The following is a 26,733-nucleotide window of genomic DNA, read 5'->3' on the forward strand; positions in this document are numbered from 1 at the left end:
GCGGAATGGCTGGCCTCGGGACCCAGGGTGGAGGTGGCCTTCCTCCCCAGCTCCCTTCACCCTGGAGCCACGGACGAACTGTTCTTTCCAGCATCTAGTAGCACTACTGCTGCAGTGGGAAAGGAGGCTTGGGGCACCCAGGCCCGTGACCCCAGGAACCTCTGGCCCGGACAGGCGGGGAGGGGTCACGAGACCTGCCATGTCTGCCAAGCATTGGTTCTGCTCCAGACCCAGCACCTCCTATCAGCTCAGCTCCTCAGGGCACCCACACTCGCCTGACACCCCAGGCAGGAGAGAACCTCCCAGGATGACTGTGCTCAGCACCCACACAAGGAGAACCCCAAGCCATGTCCCCAGACCCAGGGGCCTGCCTGGGAAGGCCCTCACAGCCCCAGGGCCGGAGGCGTCAAGCTCCACCTGCGTAGATGCGCGGCGTGTGCAACAGGCAGCTGTGTGCGTGCCAAGGGGGCCCCGGGGAAGGCAGAGGTGGGGACAGGCCAGTAGCGCGCAAAACAGGGCAGAGGGCGGTGAAGGCAACAAAACCCGAAATGTCTCCTGCTGTTGAAAGCTGAAATCACAGGTTTATTGCCCATAAGAAGCAGACGCTGCAGGCCAGCACGCCCCTCTGGGCAAGCTTGCCCAGGCACGAGTGTCCAGTGGCCCCGGCCAGGCCTCGGGAGAGCCTGGCCCCCTGCAAGCACAGTCCATGGCTCGAGACGTGTCACTTGGCCAGCTCCTCTGCCACTGCTTTTCGCATCTTGTCCTTCAGGTAGGCGCCTTTCTGCCACTCGGACTTGAGATCCAGCCACTCGTAGTAGGGGACCTGCAGGGAGGGCATGGCTACCGCGGCTCTGCCCGATGTTCTGCGCCTGCACCCCTAGCCTCCCAAGCCCACAGAGCCGCAGGACTGTGGCCGGCGAGGAGGCCTCACTTCCCTCAGTGCTCAGAGCTACAGCACCCTGACCCCTGGGCCAGGGATCCGGAACGCTGTAGCGCGCAAAAACGGCTTTTTAATTTCTAAAAACCACTGAAAACAGAAAAACATCCAAGACGTAAACGTGACAAAACCGTCCCCCAGCCTGTAAGACCATCTGCTCTCTGTGGCCAGCATGCAGACTGGGTCTATCCAAGACGTGAACGTGACAAAACCGTCCCCCAGCCTGTAAGACCATCTGCTCTCTGCGGCCAGCATGCAGACTGGGTCTATGAGGCTCTGAGTGGCTCCCAGAAGCTGCGGCCTTAACGCCACCTTCAAAGCTTCCCTTTCTTCCGTGTGAAGGGGACCCCGACGTGGCTGACCCCAGGCCCCATGGTACTCACGTCCACCACCAGGAAGCCAGCGGCCTGCACGTGGCGCCGGGCCAGCGCGAAGCGCCCCAGCAGGTCTCGGCTCCGGCTGCCATAGCTGGAGAACTCCCAGCGCAGGAAGGCCAGCCTGGCAGGGAAGGGCGTGGGGCTCAGGTGGAGTGTGCTCCTGGGGCCCGCGGAGGAAGCAGGGAGCCCCAGGGAAGGCGTCTGGCTGCCTACCTCTTGGCTCCGGGGGGCAGCGGCTGGCTCCCAGATGGTGGGGCGAGATGAGGGGCCACAAAGTTCCTGAGGGGCAGGAACTGACCGTCGGGGTCCAGCAGCACCTCAGCATCTAGGAGGGGCGTGGGTGCACGTGTTGGGGACCGTCCCCGGGGGCGCAAGGCCCTCACCACAGAGGACTGGAATGAGCAGCAGCCCCGTGGCCGTCAGTAAGGGGGTGTGCGGGGCTCACCCAGGACCCAGCCGTACTGCGTGGGCACCGCGAAGCTGCCCCTGTCACTGCTCCCCAGCAGCCCCTTCAGCGTGTCCTGCAGCTCCTTCTGCAAGGGGGTCACCTTCCTGTTGAGGGCAGACAGTCCAGGGACCAGGGCCGCAGCTGGCAGACACGGGCCAGCGTACCCGGGGTGCTCCAGCTGTGCGCTAGCGTTCACATGCAGCAGCTTCCTCAAGGTGCCCTGGTCCTTCGGGGACTTGGCCTCTAAGGGAGAAGACAGTGTGAGAAGAGCGGGTGGGCTGAGGGACACGCAGGCCAGGTGGGGGACAGGGCACCCTGCCCCCACACTGCCCCCTGAACCACATGCGCTATCAGGGAAGAGGGTCTGGGGGGTCCCACCCCCACAGGGAGAGAGCAGAGGAGTGGTGAATGCCAGGTGAGCTCAGGGGGCCGCCTCTCCCCTGCCCTGGCAGAGGCGCGCAAAAGCAGATGGGCACGTGCAGTGGCCGTGGGCTGGGGAGGAGGGGACGCCCCACCCCTCACCTAGAAACTGGCCGTGCAGTTCAGGGCGCAGCACGGCCCGCAGCTCTGCCTCCTGCGCCTGCCGCAGCACGCACAGGGCCCACACCACGTCCACCTGCAGGGCCGGGTGCAGTCCGGTCAGCTCCGAGTCCAGCTTCTCGTGAACCTGAGCGAGGACAGGGCAGGCAGAGAAAGCGGCTGTGCTCAGCGGCGGCCAGCATCCTGGGCCAGCAGCGCTCAGGGCTCCCGAAGGACTTAGCCACCCCGAGGCCTGAAGAGCTACGGGGACAATCCTGCCCACGCTCCCGGCTAGACTTGGGACAGCCCCCGTCGAGAGTACCAGAAACCCTCCTCGGCACCAGCACAACTTTCAGCTGGAGCTTCCCCCAGCCCCTCCCAGCAACAAGGGTCTGTGGTATGAACTCATGTCTCCCGTCACACGGGGTGCAGGCCCCAGGCCGGGAAGGTGTTTCTGGCCTTGAGGGGACTTGGAGACTATGGAAGGGGCTGCAGCTGGCCTGCCAGACCCACAGACACCCAGGGTCAAAGCCGGTGCACATGCAGAACGGCTCACCCTGCGTCGATGCACAGGTGACCCATGTGGCACGCAGCTCTGCCCGCAGCTCACAGCGACGGCAGGGCGTTAAGGAAGCACCAGGATTGGAGACCAGGGATCCCCTGGCCCTGTGCGGCCCGCGAGGGAGCCGGCCGTTGCCTCTGACCTGCAGCTGCTCTGGGCCACACAGCAGGTGTGGGGGACTACGCGTCTTTTGTCCCCAGGACAATGTGCGTCATGTGGCTCTAGCCTGCTTCCCTCGCATCCCCATGGCCCCCACGCAGAATTCCAGCCTGGAGCTGCTCCCCAGGGGACCCGTAGCAGCCGGCAGGGAGAGGGGAGGAGAGGAGGCAGGGGTGCACAGACCGTACCAGGCTGAAGAACTGATCCTCCTGTTCCGGACGCTCCGGACGGAAGTTGAGGTGCGCGAAGGCCAGAAGCACATTGCACAGGTGCGGTACCGGGACGGTCTGGGCTCTGTCCAAGACGTGCTGGGCCGGCCAGGCCAGGCGGGGGACAGTGTAAGACAGACCCATCCTTCCCATGGCCCATGACCCCAGCCGTCCAGGGCCACCCAGACCTTCCCCGCCAGCAGCTGCCATCCCCAGACGCTGGGATCCCCAGGAGCCGCCCCGTAGCGGCTTTGCAAATGCTGCGGCTGCTCGGCATGGCCTCAAGCAGCTGCTGGCTGCGTACACACAGACACGTCTGTCCCCGCTGCTGCCCTGGGAGCTCAAGCGGATTCCAGCCTCGCCACCCATTCGGCTCCCTGCGACAGCCACCCAAGAACAAACTCCTCCGAAGCTGAGAGAACAGAAAACACCGTCCCCACCCACGACGTCTACTTCCCGAATGACCCAAGGAGAAACCCCCATGAACAACCAGGCAGTGTGTCTGGCCAGCTGTGCCTCCCTGATGCAATGGGCAGGGAACCCGCTCCAGGGGAGTCAGGCCCCCACAGCATCCGAGCCTAAGCCGCAGGGCTCTGCCCGGCTCACCTGGACGAAGGCCTCGAACAGAGGCCCACTGAGCCACTTGAGGAGGGCAAATGACTTGGCGCAGTGGGCCACCTCGCCGGATGTCAGGCCGGGCACGTGGGGCAGCAGGTCAGCAGCCAAGCGCTGGAACACCTGCGTCTGCTGGAAGCCGAGTTTGCCTTCGAGACAGAGAGAGTCCAGGGTTCACCCTCGAGGGTCTACAGACTGCCCTGGGAGCCACCCAGCCATCCCAGCCTGGCCTTGAGTTCTGGGGACGAGGTGTCCGTGACCAAATTTATCCCTGAGGCCCAGCAGAGGGGACCAGGGCCCATGGGTCACTGTGTTTCTGTGGCAGCTTCTTGGGCCAGCGCCAGCCACGGGGTGGGCGGGCACCGAATTTGACACAGCTGCAGCCAGAGCACCCTTCTCCCCGCTGCTCCCAGCCGGAAGAGCTCACCGTAGGCGTATGCCAGGTCCAAGAGGACGCCTTTCGTCAGGGGGAAGGGCTTCTGGACCAAGTGGTAAGAGACGGCTCGCAGCAGGGGCACCGACCGCCGGTTCTGAGCGGCCAGTGTCACCAGCACCTTCCGCAGCTCATCGGGCCCGAACTGTTCCACCAGCTCCAGGCACTGTCAATCACAGCCGCAGGGGTCAGCGGGGCGGCCGAGGCCAGGGCTCCTGCGCGGCGCTGGGCGGCCCCTGTGGGACAGCAACTGGGCCTGAGCTCACTAACCCCAGGCCCCGGCCGGGTGGGGCCTGCCCCAGCTCCCACCCGGGGAACCCCCAGGCCCGGGTGCCCTGTCTGCAGCCAGACTTATCCCCAGGTCCCAGCGTGGGGAGCCTGGGGCCCATGGGCTGCACGGCCTGCTGTAGCAGCCACCTAGGCCAGCGCCCGCTACGACGGCAACGGGGGCTGAATTTGACCTGACTGCGGGGAGGGTGGGGTGGAAAGTGGGGTGTGGGGGTGTGTGGCACAGCACATCATCGGGAAGCGTGAGCCTGGAGTGGGTCCACCCACCGGCCCAGGTCAGGCCCACACAGTGATTTTAGAGAAGGCGAAGCATGCTAGGCTCATCAGCATGGCCACAGAGCGTGCCTGTGGCTGTCCTGTGCCCCTGCTCCAGTAGTACCTTGTCCTCCAGGCGGTTCATCAGTGGCTCCGAGAGGGGCCCCGCCTTCGCCATCAGGGCCACAACTGTGCGGCCGTCCTCGATCTCTGCCCACCGCCGCTCCAGGCTCACAAGCAGCTCGGCCAGCAGCTCCTGGGAGCCCCGCTGCTGCATGTAGGTGGTGCTAGACTCCGCCAGGAAGGCCAAGTGCTTATACCGGAGCCTGCGCAGGCGCCAGCGGACCTCCTGCTCCACCGACTGCAGCTGCTTGCAGGCCGCGGGCAGCGCCAGTGTGTAGAGGCTCCGGAGCAGCCTCACGAGGGGCCCGTGCCAGACCGAGGCTATCTGGGCGAGGAGGACACGGGAAGTCACACCCGAGAACGCACCTGTACCCACCTGTCTAGAGCCAGCACAGCTACCCGCCCACGGCCGGAAGGTGGGCACTTCTGGCAGCCCACCCCGCTCCGCCAGCGGTCTGGGTCCCCTGCGAACATGAGCTCTGTGCGAGGAGGAAAACCCCCCAGGCTCCTCCAACGCAAATTCCACGGAGGCAGGTGGTTACACAAAGACCCGGCCACGGATCTGTGTAGTGGGCCCGCCGGACGAGTGCCCCATTCACGCGCAGACATGAACCTAACAAGCTGCCGAGTCCAGCAGTCAAGGGAAAAGCCTGCAGGGCTGACTCAGGTTCAAACTGTCCACCTGCTGGCTCCCTGGCTCGCAGTGACTGTAAGCAGTTAGCTGAGGGGAGAGAGCCGCCCCACACAGCATGTCCAGGTGCGGCGCCCTGCTGCCCCACCCTCCCACCAGCCCCTGCTCTCCGAGGTGTGTGGCTGCAAAGCAGCCCTGGTATATGTGGGCAAGAGAAGGCCTGGCGACCCCACACCCCCAGGTACCGGGACGAGGGGCTGGCTGTTCACAAGCTACCACCGCTGCCACCTCAGGGACCCACACCCCGTGAGGCTTCACACCACAACACACGGTGTCCCCAAGCCCTGAGGCAGTGGCACCAGCACCTCCCTCCTCCTCGGGGGCTGTTTCTGATAAGGGGGACCCCGCTGATGTTTCCAGTCCTCAGGGATGCGCATGGGCCTCTCTAGCCCAGCTCACGCCCTCGCAGAGGCAGAATGTGGCGGAGGGCCCCCAGGGAGCCAGCATGCAGGGGCTCAGGTGGGGTCCTGCCCACAGCACTGAGCCTCTAACTCAGCCCCACTGGTGGGGCCGCTCCCTTCCCCGGTGAAATGGGACTGCACAGAGGAAGCAGAGTGTAAACAGGGGAGCCAGGGAAGGGCTGCGGAGGCCAGCAAGTAAAAATTTCAGTCTGTATCAGGAAACGTGGTGCGGCATCTGTGTCTCCTGGAAGGCAGGAGAGCTTTACAAGGAAGCTCGGCCACCACCTGCATTACACTGTTCCCTGTTTGCTTTGGCTCATGGGTTTGCTCCGACGTCTGCTCTCGTCTCTTGAAACACACTTCAGTTGTCTGTGTGTGTGCAAAACAGTAACTACCAGGATCACAGTCGCAGAGCCAGAAGGAGGCTGGTAAGAGGTTACAAGCGACAGCATCAGAGAGAAGTGACCTTCTGCTGTGACCTCAGTGCCATGCACACGTTTCAAGAGACAGAAAGCTCCACACCTCCCTTACCACAGAAGCACTCTGGCATTTTCTCTGCCGGCCTATATGGCTGTAAAACCAGCCGGCCACACCCACTGCTTTCCCACAACGTAGTCGAAAACCCCACCCTTAACCTGTGACTCTCCTCGGCCTCGGCCTCTGACACCTGCACACAGAGCTCTGGAGCTCAGGGACCAAAGCAGGGCTTCCCTCCAGCATGGACTGGGGGAAGGACTGTGGGCCGACAAGGCCACCTTGGCCAAGAGCTGGTGTGTCACCCCACCCCCGTGCCACAGAAAGGTGCCCTCTGCACTCATGTGTTAAGGATTTGACCAGCTGGATGACGGCTGCACCCAGCTCCCTGGGACCCTTCCTCAGCTCCCCGCCCCCCGTATCTCCTCCAGCTTTAGGGGCATGCCCACCGTTAGCCAGACACTGAAGGGCAACTACACAGGTCAGGACAGCCTGCCCAGGGCAAAAGCACCCGGGAAACGGAGAAGAACCAGCTTGCTTCCTGCGCATCCATGTCCCGTGTCCCATTTGCTGCTTGGTAGAGAAGAACAGCAAAATTCAGCTAAGGGGACCGTGCGGACAATTAACCAAAGAATGTAACGAACTAGGCAAGCAAAAAGGTTCCCAGTTACAGAAAGCGACTGGCTGCTCTGGACGCCAGTGCCACTGTTTTCTGCCCATTGAACCCTGAGAGAACATTCTAGAAACCCACCTGGCTGTTGACAAGCTGGAGAAGCTGTTGAAAGCGGGCATCCTGAATGAGCGAGGCCTTGTGTTCTGGCTTATCGGCGAGAAGGCGGGAAAGCTGGATGAGCACAAGGGCTGCGTGGTTCTCGTGCAGGCGGTGACCACCACTGAGCAGCTCCAGGAGCTCCTCTGGCTGGGTGGCCTTCTCGATGAGCCGGTCCACCTCCTGCTGCTGCGGCCTGGCACTGAACACGTGCTCCTTCTCTAGGAGCCCAGACAAGGAACGTGGGAAGTGAGAACTGGGCGAGGTAGCTGAGGAGGTCAGAGTCCTGCGGCCGACCTGGGCAAGTCTTAGTCGACCCATGGGAGCCACGGCAGGAGCCGCGGCAGGGGGAACAAGGGTGGCCTCCCTTAGGAGACATGCACATTGCTTCACCAGGCGGGCAGCCATGGCGGCCTGGGGCTGGCGGCAGGGGGCGGCAGGTAAGACGGCTAGCATGTGGTTCCACAGCCCTGCAGACAACAGAGAGAAAGCAGTGATTCGGGCGAGCTCCCGTTCCCGGACCCGAGAGCAGGACCCACAAAGGGACGGCCACCCTCCCCACCAGCTGGAACCTCTCCTCTCTGCCTGTCCCTGCGTGGGCCGGTGCCTTCTGCAGCAAAAACCTCACAGACTTGGTTTCCGCGAAGGACGTGACTGACCACCGAAGTGCAGGGCACCAGGGCTTGGGCTGCGGAGCAGCTGTTCTGGCAGCGCCTGGAGTCAGCCAGCTCGACAATCCAGACCCCCGCCTGTCTCAGGCCTCCCGGTGGGGCTGGCCCGGGGCCCCCCTCACTTCAAAGGCCCCGAGAGTTAGAAGAGCTGACTTGGGGAGACGCAAGGGAAGACGTTTTCCATCGGACCGCACCTGGAAAATCCACACCCCACAGCCTCGCCCTTCCGCCCCCACCAGACCCCGCTGCTCCCCAACGCCACAGACCCAGGAAATCACCCTTCATGCCTCCATGCCCAGGCGAGACGTCAGCTCCTCCCAGGCTCCGTCGCACATCCCGCTGCTGCGGCCTCCAGCCGCTCGGACCGTCTCGCTCGGCGGGGCGATCCCGCGGCCGGCGCACGGCAGGTGCCCGGGCCTCCCCTCCTGCTAAAGCAGAGCGTGCGCTCGACTCCCAGCTGCCCGGAGCCTGGCCCCAGGCCGCACGCCTCCCTCGCTCGCCGGCGCACTGCAGCTGCGATGCCTCGGGTCTCACCACCTCACAGCCCAGACTCCGGAGGACAAGCGCACGAAAGCGACGTCCCGCACCCCCGGCGCCCGCCGGCGGGGACGCCCCCCACGGAGGACAGCCCTGCGGCCTGGGGACGGAGCTGAGGCACGGAGGCCCCGCTGGGGTCGGGCGAACACCAGCCCCGAAGCCCGGCCGTCGGGGGCAGACAGAACACCCGCACCCGGACCCGCCGGCCGCCACGCGGCATGGCGGCGGAAGAGCGCGCACGCACGGGCCGGCCGGTTCCCCGCCTCCAGCCGCAGGACCCCGACCCCCCGCATCCCGGTGCGCCCTCCAGCCCTCAGGACCCACGCCCAGAATCCTCCTCCCCACCTGCGCCAGACGTACGCAGCAGCCGCGGGAGCCGCCGCTGACCTCCATGTGCCCCCGCACCGTCCTCGGCTCACGGCGCGCGGCGCGCTCGCTACGTCACTTGGAGCGCCGCCGGAAACGAGCCTAGCCGAGGTCCGCCCGACCGGAAGTCGTGCCCATACCCTTTCCAGCACAGTGCCATCTTTGCTGAGGGCAGACACCGGAACTCACGCTAGCCACCGCCTCTCTGGCCGAGTACCATATTTGCTGAGGGCACAACCTAGGAAATGGGAAGTAGCGGGGCGAGAGGGAAGTGCTGGGCAGTTCAGGAAAGATGGGAACCGGGAAGAATGAGACCCCCGGGACCCGGGGCTGACGGCCGGGCGTCCGCAGCCCCGCCCTGCAGCCCGCCCCGGGTCCTGCGCGGAGGGGCTGCGGTGGAGCGGATCCCACAGGGTCGTGCGGCCGTGCAGGCGCGGTGTGCCTAGTCCTGCGGGCGCTCTGTTCCCGCCGCGGCCGTGGGGCTCACGCACCGTCTCCGGCTCGCGGGTGCGGGCGTGTCGTTTTGGGAGGGCGGGAGGCGGGCCCCGCGCCTCTGAGGGCTGTGCGTGGTTACTGCCCCTTCCCGCCGCGCTCTCCCCGCTGCGTGCGGTTCGCCCCGGGCTGTGGCCGTCGGGTGCGGCTCCCGGAGCGCGTCAGAGTCCGGCGCCTCTCCCCTGGGCGCTCCCCGCCCGCCTCGGTCTCTGCCGCCGGCCCACCCCTCGGGCGGGTCCCCGCGCCTTCCGACCGGCCGTGGGGCCGTCTGCCGGGTTCCCTTCTTCCCGAGGGCCGTCGGCGGGGTCTCCCCCTCCCCGGGAAGATTAACGGGGTCCTGCTCGCGCAGTCCTGTCGCTGCTCCTCCGTCCGCGCGGTCCCCGGAGGGCGCCCTGGCTCGCCCTGGAGAGCTGGCGCGGCGAAGGCAAATTCGGACCCCGCGGGTCTGAAAGGGCGCGTCCTGTGTCCCCCCGCACTGGCCGAGGTTAGAATCCGCTTCCTGCTGTCGCGGGATCTCGGCGGACCGTCCGGCCTCCTCGCTCCCCTGGCTTCTGAGTCCACAAGTGGTGGACTCAGGACTGTGGTGTCAGTCCTTCCTCCCGCCCTCCCTCCCTTCCTTCTTTTCTTCCTTCTGTTTTCTCCCTTCTTTTGTCACTTTTCTTATTTCTGTTTTAACTTCGAAAAGCTGGCTTTTCATTATGCCCGCGGCTCTGACATCTCCCGGCGCTGAGAGTCTCCCTCCTTGCCGGAGCCCACGGTGCGCCCCCCCCCGCCCCAAAAGCCCTGTCCTCAGGCTAGGGTCCTTGTTTCCTGGGTTGGGCTATCCTTTCCTTCACTTAATCTTTTTCCAAAATGCCCAGGTTCGAATATTGGCTCTTTGAGTCTGATTTCTGATTTTCCCTGTTTTTCCCATTTTGTCTCATCTTGGCTTCTTTCCATCTCCTGATTTTTTGCTTCCTGAGACGTCCCGCAGCGTCTGCTTCTGACTCTCCTGAGGCCTGCTTTCTGCCGTCACACTTAGACTTACTGAGGTCTCCTTTTTGGCTTTGAATGTTCCTTTTTATACTATTTTTTTTCATGATTGTGATATTTTCTCTTATGGAAGAATTTTGGTGAAAGGAATTTTTTCCTCTAGGTTTTCCATTTCCCTGTGGGGTTGCTCTTCTCTCTCTTGCGGTTATTATGCATCCTGGTTTGGTTTCTGGCCTCAGATGTCTACTCCGTTGCTGGTGGGACTGCAGAATGGTGCGGCTGCTTTTAAAGTTTCACATTTTGTTACAAAACTAAACATACTCTTACCATAGACAATGGACCTAATGGCCGTGTCCTCCCAGTTCATATGTCGAGACCTGACGTTCAAGAGGATGGTGTTAGGAGGTGGGGCCTTTGGGACGTGATTGGGTCATGAGAGTGGAGGCCTCTTGGTGGGATTAGTGTCCTTAAAAGAGACCCCTGGGCACCTGGGTGACTCGGTTGGTTGAGTGTCTGACTCTTGGTTTTGGCTCAGGTCATGATCTCAGGGTCATGGGATCGAGCCCTGTGTAGTGGGGCCCCACGCTCAGCACAGAGTCTGCTTCCTCCCTCCTCTCAAGCGTGTGCTCTCTCTCTTAAAAAGAAAAAGAGACAGAGACCCCACAGAGCCCCTGGATTTCCACCATGTGAGAGCACAGCAGAAAGTCTGCAGTAGAGAAGACAGCTCTCCCCCGATCATCCCGGTGCCCCGATCTCGCTCCTCCAGCCTCCAGAACTCTGAGAAACAGATTTCCGTTGCTCGTAAGGCACAGAGTGGATGTTATTTTTGTGATGGGGGCCAGAACACACTCCAACGCCACGCAGGCTCACAGTCATGCTGTTTGGTATTCCCCCCGAGAGCCGAGAACCCACATCCTCATGGAAACCTGCATACAGATGTTTCTAGAAGCTTCAGTCCTCGTTACCAAGACTTGCAAGCAACCAAGGCACCCTTCAGGAGGGTAGTGGCCAAGCAAACTGTGGTCCACCCAGCTGGTGGGGTATTACGGAGCACTAAAAAGAGTGAGCAGTCAAGCCTCGAGAGGACACGGAGGGACCTCGAGTGCACGCTCCTAGGTGAAAGAAGCCTATTAGCAAATGCCGCATACTGTGTGATTCCAAACGTAGAATGTTCTGGAAAAGGCAACACTCAGCACCGTGAAGTCCGTGGTTGCCTAGGCTGAGGGTGGGAAGGATGAACAGGCGGAGTGTGGGATCTTTGGGGCAGTGAAACCATTCTGGGTGATACTATAACAGGTGGGTATCACACGTTTGTCCAAAGCCACTGGATATGTACACCAAGAGGGAGCTGTCCCGTCAGCTGCGGACTTTGGGTGTTCGTGGTGAGGCCTTGTGGGTTCATTGATCATAACGAGTGTACCCTTTGCTGGGGAATGTTGATGGTGGGGGAGGGCATTCTTGTGGGGACAAGAAGTAGATTTCACTGTTTTTGCTGGGAACTTAAAATTGCTCTAGAAAAGGAAGAATATTAAGAAAAAGCAATGAATAGCAAGTCATGTGGTAATACGGGTGCGTCTCAAATCTAAGACGCAGAGTCAGAGCTCTTACACCTTTCTGGTAAACGGCAGCGGCCCTGTTGCAAACCAGTCACAGAGTGGGAGTAGATTCTCTCCGAAGCGCCGTCGCTGGCCTTCAGGAAGGTGCCGCTCGCAGCCACAGTGCGGTGCCCATTTGCACCACTTTCATGGTGGCCATGAAAACCCCCACCACAGAACCCGGGGGACGACCGGTGCTGGCGAGGGCGTGGGGAGCTCCATATGCTGAGCGTAGCCGGTGGGCGTGTAATGCGGTGTGGCTGCTTTTGGAAAATGGGCAGTTTCTCGAAACAGTGTGACTCTTAATGTGTACACCCTGAGAAAACAGAGAACGTGTACGTATGACACTTGTACACAAGTGTTCCCAGAAGGCCCCAACTAGACACGGTCCGGTGATCATCAGTGGATCAACGAGTGTCCCTGATGGGATGGTGGCCAGCCAGAGCCACTCGAGATGAGCCTTGAGGACATGCTTGGTGACAGAGTCCCGACAGGAGACGGTCCTGGACACGCGGGTCCCCATGCGCAGAAGTAGACGAGCGCTTGCCAGGGCCGGGGTTGTGGGGCTGGGATGGCTTCAGGCGGTGGACACGCTCTGGATTGGGCGGACGCCCAGTTAACTGAGAATACGATGGGCCCCTGGGTTCTACAGGTTGGGGGTGGATGTGTGTTACGTGAATTGTCTCAGTAAAGCAGGTGCGTCGCACAAAGTGGGGGGCCCATGAGAGGGGCCTCTGGCCCATGAGTGGGCTTCGTCATTAGGCCACGTTTAGGGCACCTGCCATTGTTGTCTGTTTAGTTCCTTGGGCTGGTGGGACATCAGAGTAGTTGCTAGAGCTGCCATCGGGAGCCTGGGTATGGGTCAGCTGGCCTGGGGAGCAGAGGTCATCAGGTTTGAGCACGCAGACCTTGCTATGGCCACAGTCTCTGTCGCCATTGCTCTGGGAGGTTACGAGGGGGGCGTGCCTGGGGCCCACTGTCTGGGGACTCACTGGCCACGGCAGGGAGCCCTCTGTGGCCCCTCAAAGCCTCTCTGACTTCCCAGGAGCCCAGAGTCAGCTCCCCCTGGTGACTGTGTGGGGCTCTGACCTTAGGGGAGCTGTGTCCAGGCCTGGGGGCTATGTCGAGTCCCCACAGTCACTCAGATTTTTGCAGGTGGCCCCATGCTCAGAGCTGGCTGAGGCAATTCAGTCTGGAGGCTCTTGGCCACAGTCCCCAGAGAGGCTTCTGCCCTCATGGGTGGGTTTTGTGGGTTGGAGGAGAGGATCTGAGTTCAAACCACTCCTGAGCACTGAGCTTGGAGCCACCGCTGCTGTCAGAGGCAGTGGACCCAGCTGGATGCCGGGAAGACGTGGGCGGCTTCTTTCTTGTCGTTGTCCTGGTGGTGCTCCGTGAGCCCCCTCCGCATTCCTGCTCCTTACCCCAGTCTCACTCTATTTCCTGTGCCCCTTCGCAGTGAGGCTAGCCTGGCTTGCTCCCTTACTCCCCAGCCTGTTGGTGACTTGAGTGCAGAGTGGCCTTGGGGTCCCAGCCCGGTGCCCTCAGCAGGGTGCTGGGGAAGGTCAGTGCCCTACATGCAGCCTGCTCACGAGGCCCAGGGCACCAGACTGACAAGGCTGGATGAGATGGGTTCGGCTCCCTTCGAGAGGGAGGGGGAGGGATGGCCGGGAGACCTCAGGCCACCCTGTCCGTCACACTTGCTGGCAGTGGAGTGACAGAACCAGAGCAGTGAGCAGACAGACGTACCGCTGGAACCAGGACCCGAGGAGCTGGTGATGGTGGGGGCAGGGGGCCGGTGGCTAGGGACGTGGCTGCTCAACTGTGCCAACACAAGGGCCTTCCTGGGTCTACCCCGGGGGGGCATGGCGTGGTGCTGGCCCCTGTGGGACCTCTGCCAGGCTGGGGTTCCACCCCTCTGGTGTCCCCAGACCAGCCCCAGGGAAAAACCCTGAGGAGCTTCCTGGGCGGACGTGACCGCTTGTGCGTTGCTGGGGAATCCAGCATCACCTTGGTGGCTAGTTGGGGACAGGTCTGGAAGCTGCTGCCTGGCCGCCTCCAGGGTTCTCCCCTGTGCCTCTTCCATGTGTGAGTGTTGCTGTCTCCTGCCATAGTACATCTTAGCTGTGGCTGAGGTGCAGTGCTGCGTCCTTTGTAGGATCACAGAGCCTGGGCGTGAAAGACCTCCCCAGACCCCCAGAGGAGGGGGAGGGGGAGAAGGAGGGAGAAGGGGAAAGGGAGAAAGAGGGGGAGAAGGAGGAGGAGGAGGAGGGAGAGGAGAAGGTCCTTACAACTTATACCTCCTCCCTCTTCCTCCTCTCCTTTCTCTTGTCTCCACTTCTCCATCCCTCCCCTGTCCCATTCCTCCTCCTCATCCACCCTTCTGCCTTGCCCATCCTTCCGCCATGTCCACCAGGAAGTCCTGCAGAGCCTCCTGGGGCGGTGGGGTAAGGATAGTGTGTGGCAGGGGCCTGGCCCCGGGCGGTACTGATGCCCTCCCAGCCTCTCCTGGCTCTGGCCCACCTGGGCTCCAGCACAGGGGCCCTCAGCTTGGAGGAGGAGGGGAAGCGGTGCTTCAGGGGGATGAAGCTGGGTGGCCTGGGCAGGAGGCTGGCAGGGTCTGGGAGCTCTAGGGTGGGCTGCCACGAGCACGCGGTGGGAGGTGGTGGAGCAGGGAGAGGGTTTCCAGCTCCTGAAAGCGACTGTTTTAAGAGACCCTGTGGTAGGGAATCCTAGGTGTGGCGAGGCCACAGGAGATGAGTCCCTTCCCCCCGCCCCCTCTGCTCCCTGTCTTCTACAACACCGAGTGGAAACTGGACTCATGTGATGGCACATCTCTGGCAAGGCCACCACGTGTGAGTGTTGTGGTCCCCTTGGGTCGCGCTGGGATGCACAGCGCCCTGGTGGGTCCTAGCAGATGCGGTGCCAGGTTTGATCCCTTGGGTCGGTTGGGACGAGCTCTCCACTATGGGAGAGCTCCCCCTGGTGAGTGGTGAGCAGGTCTACGGGATGCTTTGAGGCTGTGACGTTTCTCCCAGTGGTTTCCCCACCACCCGATGCCACCTCCTGGAGTGATGATGACTTTAGAGTTGTGGAGGTGGGCTTCCAGTCCTGTGCCTCCTCTCCCACACCGTGTTGACCAGCATTTTCCGTAAAGAGCTTCCTGTCTGCCACCGTAGCTGCTGGGGTCTGGTTGTCTGGTGGTGGCCACAGGCGGGCGCTGCTTTTGACACACGGTGTCCCATGCGGCCTGGTCCCGTGTTCACTCAACTGTCTCCAGGGACTCCTTGTTCCTTTTGCTGGAGAAAGGCAAAAGGAGAAACAAAAGGCTACATAGTTGGTGCCCTCTTCTTGGATAATCGTCCTCTCTCCCCAGCTCTTGTTGTGTCAGTGGGCACCTGGCAGGCCGTGGAGTGTGCACGAGCTGGGCCAGGCTGGCCGAAAGCTCCCACGCTGGCTGCACACTGGGTCGCCATCAAGAGCTCTGGTCTTTGGGGGCATCTGGGTGGCTCTGTGGGTTAAGTGTTTGCCCTCTGCTCAGGTTATGCTCCTGGTGTCCTGGGATTGAGTCCCGCATCCCTGCTCCTGCTCTCTCTCTCTGTCAAATAAACAAATAAAATTTTTTAAAAGATTTTATTTATTTATTTGACAGAGAGAGATCACAAGTAGGCAGAGAGGCAGGCAGAGAGAGAGAGGAGGAAGCAGGCTCCCTGCTGAGCAGAGAGCCCGATGCGGGACTCGATTCCAGAACCCTGAGATCATGACCCGAGCCGAAGGCAGCGGCTTAACCCACTGAGCCACCCAGGAACCCGAAATAAATATTTTTTTAAAAAAAGATTTTATTTATTTATTTGACAGAGAGAGAGATCACAAGCAGTCAGGGAGGCAGGCAGAGAGAGGAGGAAGCAGACTCCCCGCTGAGCAGAGAGCCCAATGCGGGGCTCCATCCCAGGACGCTGGGATCATGATCTGAGCTGAAGGCAGAGGCTTTAACCCACTGAGCCACCCAGGCGCCCCAACAAATAAATAAATCTTAAAAAAATAAAGAACTCTGGTCTTTGTCCCCTCCCTGGAAGAGTGCTACAAAACCTTGCAGTTCCCTGGGTGATATGAATGTCCTGTGATATTTGTAAGGACTCCTTTCTTATACCCGAGTTTATGCTGATGCGGCTCTGGGGTCCTCAATGGCACAGGACAGGGGCCAGCAGCCCGAGAGCCAGCCCTCAGGTTAGAGGGTAGGGGCTGAGTTGGTCAGCAATGGCCAAGGGTTTCATCCTGTCCATGAAGCTTCGAGACCTTTCTGGGCACTGAAACGCAGGGGGCTTCTGGGATGGGGACACGTGGGTGTGTGGGGAGGTGGTGGCCCCCCCCAGCGGGGACACAGCCTACTGTGTCCCCGCCCCCACCCCCACGGTGTGGTCTGTATTTGGCTGTCGGGAGCCAGTACAGGAGGCCTACTATAAGAGCTGTAAGGGACTGAATATGATTGGCTGTTCATTTAGGTCCACTCACGCGGGAGGTGCATGAGCACTGCGGTGATTGGCTAGGCGGGCTAACTTGCCGGTGTATATATGCTTGAATGTACTTGTAGAGGGGCGGCCCGCCAGGAGCCAGGCCGCGCTGCGCCGCGCCGGCCGGAGGGGGCCGCAGCCCGGACCATGGCGGCGGCGGCCGCGGCCGCGGTGGTGGCGGCGGCGGCGGCCGCGGCCGCGGTGGTGGCGGTGCGCGGCCCTGGAGGCGGCGGCGACGCCCGAGCGGGGCGGCGGGAGCTGCGTGCTGTGCTGCGGGGACCTGGAGGCCACGGCGCTGGGCCGCTGCGACCACCCGGTGTGCTACCGCTGCTCCACCAAGATGCGGGTGCTGTGCGAGCAGCGCTACTGCGCCGTGTGCCGCGAGGAGCTGCGCCAGAGGGGGAAGAAGATAAAAAGAAGCCATTAAAGAAGCTTGTCTCCACGTCGTTCTTGCTGGCGAGAGCGACATTTGGCTCTTTCTGGTCTGTGTCCTTTGTAACAGACTGTGCGCTCAGACTTCTGTGGGTCATCCTTACCACTTGGTGAGCCTGTGGAGTTCGTGGGAACCCCTGAATCCAGAGCTTAGCGAGGCAGGGAGCAGGTGGCCTCCGGAAATTCTGGGGGTGCTTGCGGTCGGGGCAGCCTGGTGGCAACCCCGGGGGCTCACGTGTGTGCTGGGTGGGCGCGCTTCCCTGCGGGTCCTAGTGAGGCTGCCCCAGGCGCTATGGGCACTGAGGCTCCCTGCGAGCACACTGCCCTCCGCATCAACCACCAGATGGGGTCACACGCTGCCGTGGAGAGAGGCCACATCGACGTCGGGGCCCCAGCCCTCCCTGCAGTCTTTGCTCTCCCCCCATCCCCATGCCAGCGACGCCTCTCAGCAGGGCCGGACCCCGAGGGCTGAGTGGGCAGCCTGGGAGCTCCCAGAGGCCTGTGTGCTTTGTCCCTCCTGGCAGGTGCCCCGGACAGACAGACAGACGGAGAGACGTGAAGCTAAGTGGGTTTTTATTGGCAGCAGGTGGGAAGTGTCTCGCGCTCTCTGGATCGGGGAGACGAGGTTCTTGCCAAGCAGGCTCAGGCTGGTCGCTCCCGGCAGCCGGGGGGTTCCTGGGGAAGCCCCTCACTGGAGTGGCTCCTCTGCAGGCGACACGGAGGCCTCAGAGGAGCGGGACCCAACCTCGGGGGCCGCTCCACAGCCTTCCCACCCCGGCCTTCCCCATGGCCCACAGGCAGGCTTGGGCACAGGGGGCCAGGGTCTGCGGTTCCCGGCTCCTGCCCCAGGCCTCCTCCCACATTTGGGAGCCCAGCTGCCTCCCAGGGTTACGTGGCAAGGTCACAGGCCCTCCTCAGCCTGGGCTGGACCATGGCTCGCTGTGCCGCTCAGACGAGTCTCTGAGTCTCCGCTTCCTTTGCTCGCCTGACGCCTAGTCTGAGCCCAGGCCGCCTTCTGCCACAGTGGCTGGGGCTGTGGCCGTGGCCGTGGTGCGGTCCCGGGAGGGCGTGGGGCGCTCACCTGCCTCAGGTGAGAGACACCTCATGGCGCAGGTGCTCAGGCAGCACTTTCTGTCACCCGCACAGTGGTCGTCCCGGGAGCACTCACTGCTCTCCAAGCAGGGTGTGGGCGTCAGCGGGGCCGGCACCCAGGGGCAGCGGCCGGCCTTCTGCACAGGCGCTGGGGAGAAATGGCCGGCCCTCAGGCCCTGAGTTCGCCCTGCAGCTGGTCTCCCCTGCGACTGGTGTCCTGGCCCCCAGGGCTGCCACCGTGCCCTCTGGGCCCCTAAGGAGGGGACCGCGGCTGCCGCTTCAGAGAGCTGGGCCTGGGCGATGCTGGGAGGAGGCTTGTGAGCCTGAGCCCGCACGCCAGCAGGGGAGTGGGCTTACTCCCGGGTGGAGTTCGGGGAGCTGGGGAGGTGGGTCACTAAGAGGGGTCTGGGGTGCCCTCTCAGGGGGGACCCTAGAGCAAGCTGGCTCCTCCCACCCCCAGATAGGCCTCAGCTGGGACGTGGGGGCCGCGGTGTTACCGATGAGGGGGACCACGCAGGAGCGGCTGCAGGGGCTCCTGGGGCAGCATTTGGTGCCTTGGGGGCAGTTCTCGTCTGAGTTGCAGGAGACCACACAGGCGTCCTCCTCGGAGGAGCTGAGCTCCGGACACACAGCCTGCGCTGCACACAGGATAGGCAGGTGAGGGGGGCCCATGGACCACCTCCCCCGGGGCTGCTTGGTGGGGGGCAAGGTGGGGCGAGAGCCATGGGCAGTCTCGTCCCCAGCACCCTAACTTGCCCCCTTTCTTGAAAGGAAGAGAGTAAGCAGAGCGTGACCTGGGAACGAAAGGGTGCGTCAGGTCCAGGCCCACGGCAGCAGGTGGGGTTAAAACCCAGGGGTCCAAGGACGGGGGCCCGGCCTTGTGGCACCTGGGGGTCTCTAGGCAGTGCCTTGCTCTTTTGCTGTGGGGGACCCCTAAGGGGCAAGCCTCCTCCACCCTGTGCCGCCCGTCCTATCACCAACATATCAGGGTCAGCGGTGTGTCGGGGATGCACCTGGGGCCAAGGGAGGCCAGGAGGACCCTCCTGACCGCCACCCCCCCACGCCCGGCCAAGGGATGGCAGCTCAGGCCTACCTGGCAAGGTGAGGGCCGGGGCTGGGGCCAGGGCCAGGGCAGCCTCCAGGGCCAGCAGGGCCAGAGCTAGGCTTACAAGACAGCGCATGGTGGCAGGTGGCAGGCAGAAGGCAGATGGTGGCCTGTGGGCCCCAGGAGCCTTTAAAGGCAGCAGTGGGAGGAGGAATGTGGGGGAGGGGCTGGCGCTGGCCCAGCTGGCCCAGGGGCTTCCGCCTTGGATGGACCGCTGCATCAGGGACACGGTTTAAAACTTAAAAAAGGCCCTGATAAGGTGCGCCATTTCCCTCCCTCAGGGAGGTATCGCCTGAGGGGCCGTGGGGGTGGGATGGGCTGCCTGGCTGTCGGTCCTTAACAAAACCAGGTTCATTTGTGAATCGCAGAGAGAGTGGATCTTAAAAGTTTCCATCACAAGAAAAGAAAATCTGACAGTGCGAGCTAACGGGCGCTCAGGAGACATCATGCAGATCGTGTCCGACGGGTTCGCAGACATCCAGTCACCCAGTCACCTCCCCCCACACCTGAAACCAGTATCTTGTCACAGGGCAATGGTACCACTTTAAAAAAACAAAGGTAAAATGAAACAAAAAAAACAAAGGGCAGAGAAGGGGCCCGTGATGCTCCCCAAGAGGTGCGTCCCCACCCTGCGCTCAGACCCTGGGCACTGTGTCTTGTTTCTCTTGTGGTGACGTGTGTCTTCCCTGGAACTTTCTATGAGAACAGCCGCCTGTGTTAGAGCACCAGCACCGGGCCAGGGAATGTCCCGGCTCTTTCTGTGCAGGGCCTGGTGGCTACCAGGAAGGCCTCTTCCTAGAAGGGCCCGCTTGTGGCAGGCCAGCCAGGCCGCGTGGCTGGTGGTACTCCTGGGATGGGGAGGGAGCTTCCTCCATCCTTCTTCCCTGAGGGCCAGTCAGAGAAGGGGCCTCGGGGTGACTGAGGCCATTGCCACTGGGTCCAGGTCACCTTCTCTGCCCGCTCGTGACCTTGGTCTCGGACAGCTGTCTGCTGTGGCCCTCAGCCTCTGCTCTGTGGATTTCCAGATGTTTCAGCCCAGATGCTCCCCTGCCGGGGCTTAGATAACCCGGCTCTTCCTGACGGCCCCAAGGGGCACCGTGATGGCCTCACGCCCCCTCAGCAGAGTTCTGGGGCCTCAGCCCAGGCCCCTCCAGGATGGCCAGCGGCCAAGATCCTGGCCACAACAGTGACCGGCGGCCTCATGCTGGCAGTTCCCAAATTTTTCCCCGCTGAAGCCCAGGAAGGAGGCAGCACACGGGCCTGATGGGGGACACCAGGCCTAGGAGGACAGAGGGGTAGCGAAGCCACGGTCACTCGCTGGCAGGTCCTGCTGGCTTCCTGTCCCCGCTTTCTGTGCCTCCCCTACACCAAGACCAGGGGATTTAGGGTCTGGTTTGCTTGGATGCTAGGTCTGAGGCCAGGCTGACCAGACTTGCCACCGGCTCACCAGGATGTGGCCTCGGCTTGTGGGACCTATGGTCACAAGGTCTGGCAGGCCATCCTGCCTGGTCCCCTCCTCTCTGACCGCTTGGAGCACCTGAGCTCCTTCCTGCATCTAACCTCCCATTTCCCTCCCTTCCCTTCCCCTCCCTCCCTCTCCTCCCCCACCCCCACCCCACCTTGCACCGTCCTGGTGGGCTGCTCCCCCAGTGCTCTCCTACTTGGGGTCCTTTTGCCTGTCCCCTCTGCTCTGCTGCCCTGGCCTCTTGCTTCCCAGCACAGGCCTAGGGAAGCTCCCTTCTGGGATGTTTACTGTCTGCTCCTCGGGAGCATAATCTGCTGGGTCAGGGTCCTTGTCCATCATGCAGCTCAGTGTGTCCCTGCATCTAGGCACCCATGGACAGTGTGGGAGGGGACAGCATCAGGCCTCTTTTTGCAGACGGTGACCCACACTCTGGCCCGTGACCTCTCACACCGCACACCGCAACATAACCCTCTGGCCTGGCGCCTGGAGTCCGGACCCAGGCGTGGCCTGATGCCCCTCCAGACAGGGATGGCTGGGCCCCTGATAGTTGTGTGGCCTCTGGGAACTCCCCAGGGGGCTGCCTGGAGTTGGGGGCTGGGTCAGCCCTGGGAACCCATGACGGAGGGAGCCTGTCCAGGAGCTGGAGGCCCTCCGACAGGACCTGGCCTTCCCTCCCCGCCGGGTTTTCCTGTTGGGGCCATGCAAGGACGGTAGGAGGCCACTGCTGGTGGCCAAGGTGCCCCCGGCTCTGGGAAGCTTTCTGTGATGCAGCTCATACTACTTAGAAAACAACCCCTAGTCGCTCTGATCAGAAGAATAACACGCGTTGTAGGAAGCTGGGACAGTTCAGAAACGCGCGGAGAAAACAGAACTCACGCCCGATCTGCGTCCTGGAGCTGTCTTGTCCCCGGCTCACCTGGACTTCCTCTCGTTTTCCCTCATCTGTCCGTCTACCACCTGCCCACCCACCTCATGCCCCCCTGCAGAGGTAGCCGTCCCCCCATCCCCCCGACGACCTCGGTCACAGGGGCCACACTGCCCGAGGGTACAGACACGCACACTGATCCCAGGCCCTCTAGACTTCCAGAAAGCACCACGCTTGGGGCGGGGGACTCTGTGGTGGGGGAGCGTGGCCATTCCCTGCAGGCTGGCACCATCGTAAACATTTCTTCACCTGCAATGGGAACCTCCTGTGTGTCTGGGCCACCCTTCGCCCTGAGCTGTGGGTCTTGCGGTAGGGGAGTGCGGAGGTTGGCTGTAACCCCCTGGGGTCACGAGCCGTGGCCATGCCGGGAGGGGATGCACAGCCCAGAGGGCTGGGGTTGGGAACAGAGCAAGAGGTGTTGGCAGGAGAAGCGTGGGTGTAGGGCCCATTTGCCTTCACAGTCCTGAGGGCAGGTGGAGAAACCAGAGGTTTCCAGGAACGGTGCTGCCGTGAGCTCTCCAGCCGCGGGGCAGGGACGTGCGCTGCTTCTTCGCCCCACCAGCCTAGCCTCAGCCCATCTTCTTCCAAGACAGTCAGGCCTTCCTGCTTCCTAGCAGCCCCTGAAAGCCAGGACAGGTGGGGAAACTGAGGTCCCACTGCGCTCACCTGCAGCATCATGGCCTTCGTGGGCTAAGCACACAGTATCCCCACTGGTCCTACGGGGTCGGCTGGGTTGGGGCTTCCTCCAGCTCTCAAGGTGGAGACAAACTTGCCCCTCTTTGTGGGGGACATCATGGCCCCTGAGTGGGATCTTGAGCTCAGTCCCCATCATCAGGTGTCACAACTCCTGGGGGGGTCCTGTCCCCATCACTGACATCATGAACCCTGGGCGGCGGTCCTGCCATCACTGTCATCAAAAGCTCTGGGCAGGGCCTGTTCCCATCACACACATCACGAGCCCTGGGCAGAGGTCCTGTCCCCATCACGGGTGTCTCGAGCCCTGGGCGGGGGTCCTGTCCCCATCACTGGTGTCACGGCCCCTGGACGGGGGTCCTTGTCCCCACCTTCCTTACCCCAGTCTCACTGGGTCATGCCCCGTACACAGTGGCTCCACCTCCTGCCTCCCACTCCTCTCTGGAATGTTCTCTCCCACCCACAGTCTCTCAAGGCACCTCCTGTGCAGGCTCCTTAGTCTGTTGGATGTCTAGGGTGAGGAGTGGTTGGTGGTAGCTGCTGGGTGGTCCTCAGGGTGGAAGGCAACTGTAGGGCTGGCTGTGTGGCTGGGACCACCGCCAGATGAGGTGTGGTCCTCTGGCCCCAGGGGACACACCGATGCAGGTGCGTCACCCCTGCAGGAGAAGGCAGGAGGCGCCCACAGTCCAGGTGCCATGACCAGCAATGTTGCCGGGCACAGAGAAACGGGGTCTTCTGAGGGTAGCTGATGCCAGGGTCACCAAGGGGGAGAGGCTGGGAGGCCGCGGGGCCAGGACCACAGAATGCCATGGGGCCAGGCCCGGGTCAGGTGGGGGGGCCTGAACAGTGGACTTCATGAGGGCCCCCCGTTGGCTGATGGGGGTCGGGGGGGGCACCCAGGACAGCCCACTGCCTGTCCTTGTGAGACGGGACCAGGGTGGCTGGGGTCTTGGACAGAGGAGAGAGGCCCAGCCTTATAATCAGGGACCAGCCAGGCTGTGGTAGGAGGGCAGGGTGGCAGGGGCCTTCTGTCTGGTGTCTGCCCTCACCCTCTGATGTGCTGGCCTGGCGGTGGGTCCCACTTCAGAGCCAGCCTGCACCGGAGAGCTGGACACCACGGGCCGCCACAGGAGGAGCCCTCCCACAAGCCTGGGGAGCCAGAGGGGCAGAGGCGTGGAGCTGGAACAGGCTTCGGTGGGACCCCAGGGCCAGGCTGACGGCCACACCATCGCTGGCTACCTGAGACGGCGGGGCCCCACTAGCTCAGAGGCTCCCAGGGCCCGGGGTGAGGCTAAAGAAGCCCTTGGACGTCCTCTCCAGCTGATGCTGAGCTGGGGGGGGGTTGGTTCCAACAGAAAAAACTGTCATTTCCCTCGACAATCTCGCAGCCTCATCCCCTGCCCAGCATTTAAACATCTAATTTTCCAACCAACGTTCAGAGAACGGGAGATTTTCTGTTAAAATCTAGCTTTCTGGTGGGGAAACACGGGAGTCCCTGTCACATGCATGAGCAGAGGCCAAGAGAAAGGCAGGGGAGGGGAGGGTTTCCCGGTGGAGGGGGGCGCAGGACTGGGGGGCGCTGCAGGCCTGGGGCGCTGGAGGGGGCTAAGGAGAGGTGGGGCATCCCTGTATGATCTGTGTAGGAGAATGTGTGCACTGGCCCGGACGGGTGTCCGTGTGTGCGCATATGGTACATTTGTATGTGCAAACTCTGTCAGTGAATTGTGTCTACAGCTGTGCAAACTCTTTGTCTCCAGTGCACTTTCCAGAAGGACCACCAAGTTCTTTCCTTCTGCAGCGGCCTCTGGGAAGGATGTGGACCCTGTCTCTGGGCCTGGCCAGAGTGCAGACCCCAGTGCTGTGAGATGCCCTGGGCCCATCCTCGAGATGCCGCTCTTTGGCCGAACTCCAGGCTCCTGGAGTCTACACCAGCGTGCTTGGAGCCTACTGGCCCCCCTGACCTGGAGTCGAGGGGCCGTGATGGGAAAGTGATGGCAGGCACATCAGCCCAGGGCTGCGGTGGGGTCTCCCCACCCTCTACCTGCAAACCCTGGCTTGGAGGCCAGTGGGGCCCTGGAGAGTGATCTGTCCACCGTGAGGAGCCAGTGGGGTCCACCTGGGACACCAGACCCACAGGGTGTCTGCAAACAGGCATTGGCAGGAATCTGGGAGGGCTGCAGGGGCTGGTGCTCAGTCTTGAGCAGGAGGGCTGAGCCCTCATCCAGACGGCCAGGGCTAGGCCTCTCTGACTCCGCTAAGCCCCCCTGGTCTGTCTCAGCAAGAGACCTCCGGTGTGGATAGGGAAGGACATTCACAACATCCTGAGGGGTTGGGAAGCACTGATGAGTGAGACATGGACATGACATTTGGCGTGGACACTATGTGCTGATCCCCGCCTTGACCCTGTCCAAACACGGGGCCACCTGTGGGGACCCCACGAGGCAGGTCACAGCTGGTCCCCATGACTCTCCTTTAGGACAACTGGGTTGGGATTTTCACCCCCAGAAACACTGCTGCCGAGCCAGGTTTAGGGACCCCCAGATCTCACTGAGGGCAGAGGGACTTACACAGAAATACCTATTTTCTGAACATGAACCCACAGTGCGCTGTCCCTGCTTGTTACTATGGAGCTGGGAGCGATTTCTCCTACAAGAAGTGTGACCTTGAGACACAGAGTTTCTCAACAGCACGGACTTCTCCAGGCACGGTCCATCTGAGTTCCCAGGGCCTCAGGAGTGAGCCCCGCTGGCTGTGTCTGGGGCTGCATCTTCCTGTGTGCCACCTTCAAGGGGCAGGTGGGGGAGCTGACGTGGGCAGAGGAGGCCAGGCCTGGGCCCCGCAGGAAGGTGCCCGGGGCTCCTTCCTGGTTGGAGGGAACAGAAAAGCTGGCCTCCAGCCAAGGCCGATGAGGCGGGAGGTGGACAGTGGGCTCGGCTTGCAGGGCTCCCCAGGGCTGCTAGAGCCCACCAGAGGCGCGTGTGGATGTGGCCACTTCTCCCCACAGGTCTGAGAGATGTGGGCAAGTCCTCGTTTAAGCGGAAGCTGTCAGCAGTACCCCTCTCAACGACTGGCAGAATGACTTCAAGGAAGATTTGCAGGAACGTGGAAAAAACTCAAAGCCAGTGTCGCCCACCAGGACCCCTCTGACGTCGACAGGACTCCCCATCCACCAACAGCAGGGGACGTGTTCTCTTCAAGTGCCTGCAGACCAAGATGGGCTCATCCTGGCCCACAGAACAAGTGAGACCACAGAGTGTTTTCCATGAACACAGCAGAATTAAAAGTAGAAATTAATAACAGAAAAATAATAGGAAAAGGCCCCAACTCTTTTTTTTTAAAAAAGATTTTATTTATTTATTTGACAGAGGTCACAAGTAGGCAGAGAGGCAGGCAGAGAGAGAGGGGGAAGCAGGCTCCCCGCTGAGCAGAGAGCTTGATGTGGGGCTCAATCCCAGGACCGTGAGACCATGACCTGAGCTGGAGGCAGAGGCTTAACACTCTGAGCCCCCGCCCCGTGCCCCCCCCAAACTCTTGGTAACTAAACATGGTGGTAACTAAAGCCACGGGTCCAAGGGAAGGTCTGAGGGACAGGGAAAACCCACCTGTGCTGAATGGCAAGGAAGCAGCCTGGGGGCAGCCTGGGGGCGTGGCCGGCGCAGCACCGCCTGTCAATCATCTGAGCGCTCCCCTGGAGGACCAAGAAGGGAAGATCAAGGAGAAGGAAAGGAACAGTTAAGATCAAGGTAGAAATCAGTAAATCCGGATAGAAGCACAGAGAAGAATGTGTGAAGGAAGCTGCCCCGCAGACTCAGTCTTTGGAAGCTCAAAAACATGGGTAGCCTTCGAGCGAGACAGAGGGGCAGCGTCTGCGCTGGGAGCAGGGATATGGCCAGGGAGGGGGGACCCTGTGGAAGGCCGGCTCCCCCTTTCATGGTCCCTGTGACAACCCGGACCCCGGCGTCCAGATTGCAAGGACTGAGCTCACCCAGGACCAGGCCTTCGGTGTTGGGGGATGTTTTAACACTCTTCATCTGTCCCTGACGGTATCTTCCCGTTGGCTTCGTGTGGTTCACTTTCTTTCATCCAAGTGTCACAGTTTCCAGCACACAAACGTTCCACCTCTTGGGCAAACGTATTCCTCAGTGATTTATTGTTTTTGGTGCTAGTGTGGATGGGCTTGTTTGATCTACTTCTCAGATACTTCAGTGAAAACTCAGGGAAACACAACTGATTTCTGTGTATCCTGGAACCTGACTGAATTCATTGATTAGTTCCCATAGTTTTTTGAGGAAGTCGTTAGGATTTTCTTTTTTAAAAAATTTTTAATTTTAATTATTTATTTATATTTATATTATTTTTATTTTTATTAATTAATTTATTTTATTTATTTTTTCTTACCTAATTGCTCTGGCCAGGACTTCCAGTACCATGTCGGAAAGGAGTGGTGAGAGTGCTTTTGTCTTGTCCCTGATCTTGGAGGAAAAGCTTTCAACCTTCCATTGGAGAGTATGAGGCTAGCAGTCGACTCGTCTTTTATGGCCTTTGTTGACTCCCATTCATTTCTTTTTTGTCGAGCACTTTTATAATGAAAGGATGCTGTACTTTGCCAAATACTTTTTC

General features: G+C 61.5%; 2 protein-coding genes and 2 non-coding genes across 11 annotated transcripts; all 4 read right to left on the reverse strand.

Moving 5' to 3' along the window:
- Positions 1 to 556: 556 nt before the first annotated feature.
- TBRG4 (transforming growth factor beta regulator 4) lies at positions 557 to 8,938 on the reverse strand. Of its 7 annotated transcripts, none has more exons than XM_032305061.1 (12): positions 8,829 to 8,938; positions 8,219 to 8,356; positions 7,243 to 7,730; positions 4,927 to 5,250; positions 4,254 to 4,425; positions 3,818 to 3,975; positions 3,191 to 3,310; positions 2,285 to 2,429; positions 1,760 to 2,005; positions 1,528 to 1,639; positions 1,321 to 1,435; positions 557 to 823 (listed from the first exon to the last, which is right to left on the reverse strand). In XM_032305061.1, exons 3-12 carry the CDS (start codon positions 7,714 to 7,716, stop codon positions 722 to 724), a joined length of 1,968 nt encoding a protein of 655 aa, XP_032160952.1. In that variant the 5' UTR covers positions 7,717 to 7,730; positions 8,219 to 8,356; positions 8,829 to 8,938; the 3' UTR covers positions 557 to 721. The 7 variants fall into 7 exon arrangements, with proteins under 7 accessions (XP_032160952.1, XP_032160951.1, XP_032160948.1 ...); XM_032305060.1 differs by having other exon boundaries at positions 8,210 to 8,356; XM_032305057.1 differs by having other exon boundaries at positions 8,198 to 8,356.
- On the reverse strand, positions 4,074 to 4,208 carry LOC116569764. Its single transcript, XR_004277187.1, has one exon. It is a non-coding gene; the product is annotated as a small nucleolar RNA SNORA5 (small nucleolar RNA).
- Positions 4,593 to 4,729, reverse strand: LOC116569765. Its single transcript, XR_004277188.1, has one exon. It is a non-coding gene; the product is annotated as a small nucleolar RNA SNORA5 (small nucleolar RNA).
- An 8,460-nt stretch (positions 8,939 to 17,398) lies between the features above and the next one.
- Positions 17,399 to 23,427, reverse strand: LOC116569659 (whey acidic protein-like). 2 transcript variants are annotated; one of them, XM_032306050.1, is made up of 5 exons: positions 23,353 to 23,419; positions 19,019 to 19,244; positions 18,423 to 18,563; positions 17,915 to 18,073; positions 17,399 to 17,538 (listed from the first exon to the last, which is right to left on the reverse strand). In XM_032306050.1, exons 2-5 carry the CDS (start codon positions 19,104 to 19,106, stop codon positions 17,522 to 17,524), a joined length of 405 nt encoding a protein of 134 aa, XP_032161941.1. In that variant the 5' UTR covers positions 19,107 to 19,244; positions 23,353 to 23,419; the 3' UTR covers positions 17,399 to 17,521. The 2 variants fall into 2 exon arrangements, 1 of the variants encoding a protein (XP_032161941.1); XR_004277124.1 differs by lacking the exons at positions 17,399 to 17,538; positions 17,915 to 18,073; positions 19,019 to 19,244 and adding an exon at positions 22,593 to 22,769 and having other exon boundaries at positions 18,225 to 18,563; positions 23,353 to 23,427.
- Between the last annotated feature and the right edge of the window lie 3,306 nt (positions 23,428 to 26,733).

This window comes from Mustela erminea, chromosome 11 (genome assembly GCF_009829155.1).
Source record: "Mustela erminea isolate mMusErm1 chromosome 11, mMusErm1.Pri, whole genome shotgun sequence".
Lineage (NCBI taxonomy): Eukaryota > Metazoa > Chordata > Mammalia > Carnivora > Mustelidae > Mustela > Mustela erminea.

Coding starts and splice junctions, on each gene's coding strand:
- TBRG4 (XM_032305057.1), bottom strand. Junction 5,251..7,242: donor TCCAGCTTGTCAACAGCCAG/GTGGGTTTCTAG, acceptor CTCCTCGCCCAG/ATAGCCTCGGTCTGGCACGG. Junction 4,426..4,926: donor TGAACCGCCTGGAGGACAAG/GTACTACTGGAG, acceptor TGTGATTGACAG/TGCCTGGAGCTGGTGGAACA.
- LOC116569659 (XM_032306050.1), bottom strand. CDS start 19,106: ATGCGCTGTCTTGTAAGCCTAGCTCTGGCCCTGCTGGCCCTGGAGGCT. Junction 18,564..19,018: donor CCCGGCCCTCACCTTGCCAG/GTAGGCCTGAGC, acceptor TCCTGTGTGCAG/CGCAGGCTGTGTGTCCGGAG. Junction 18,074..18,422: donor CTGCGTGGTCCCCCTCATCG/GTAACACCGCGG, acceptor ATTTCTCCCCAG/CGCCTGTGCAGAAGGCCGGC.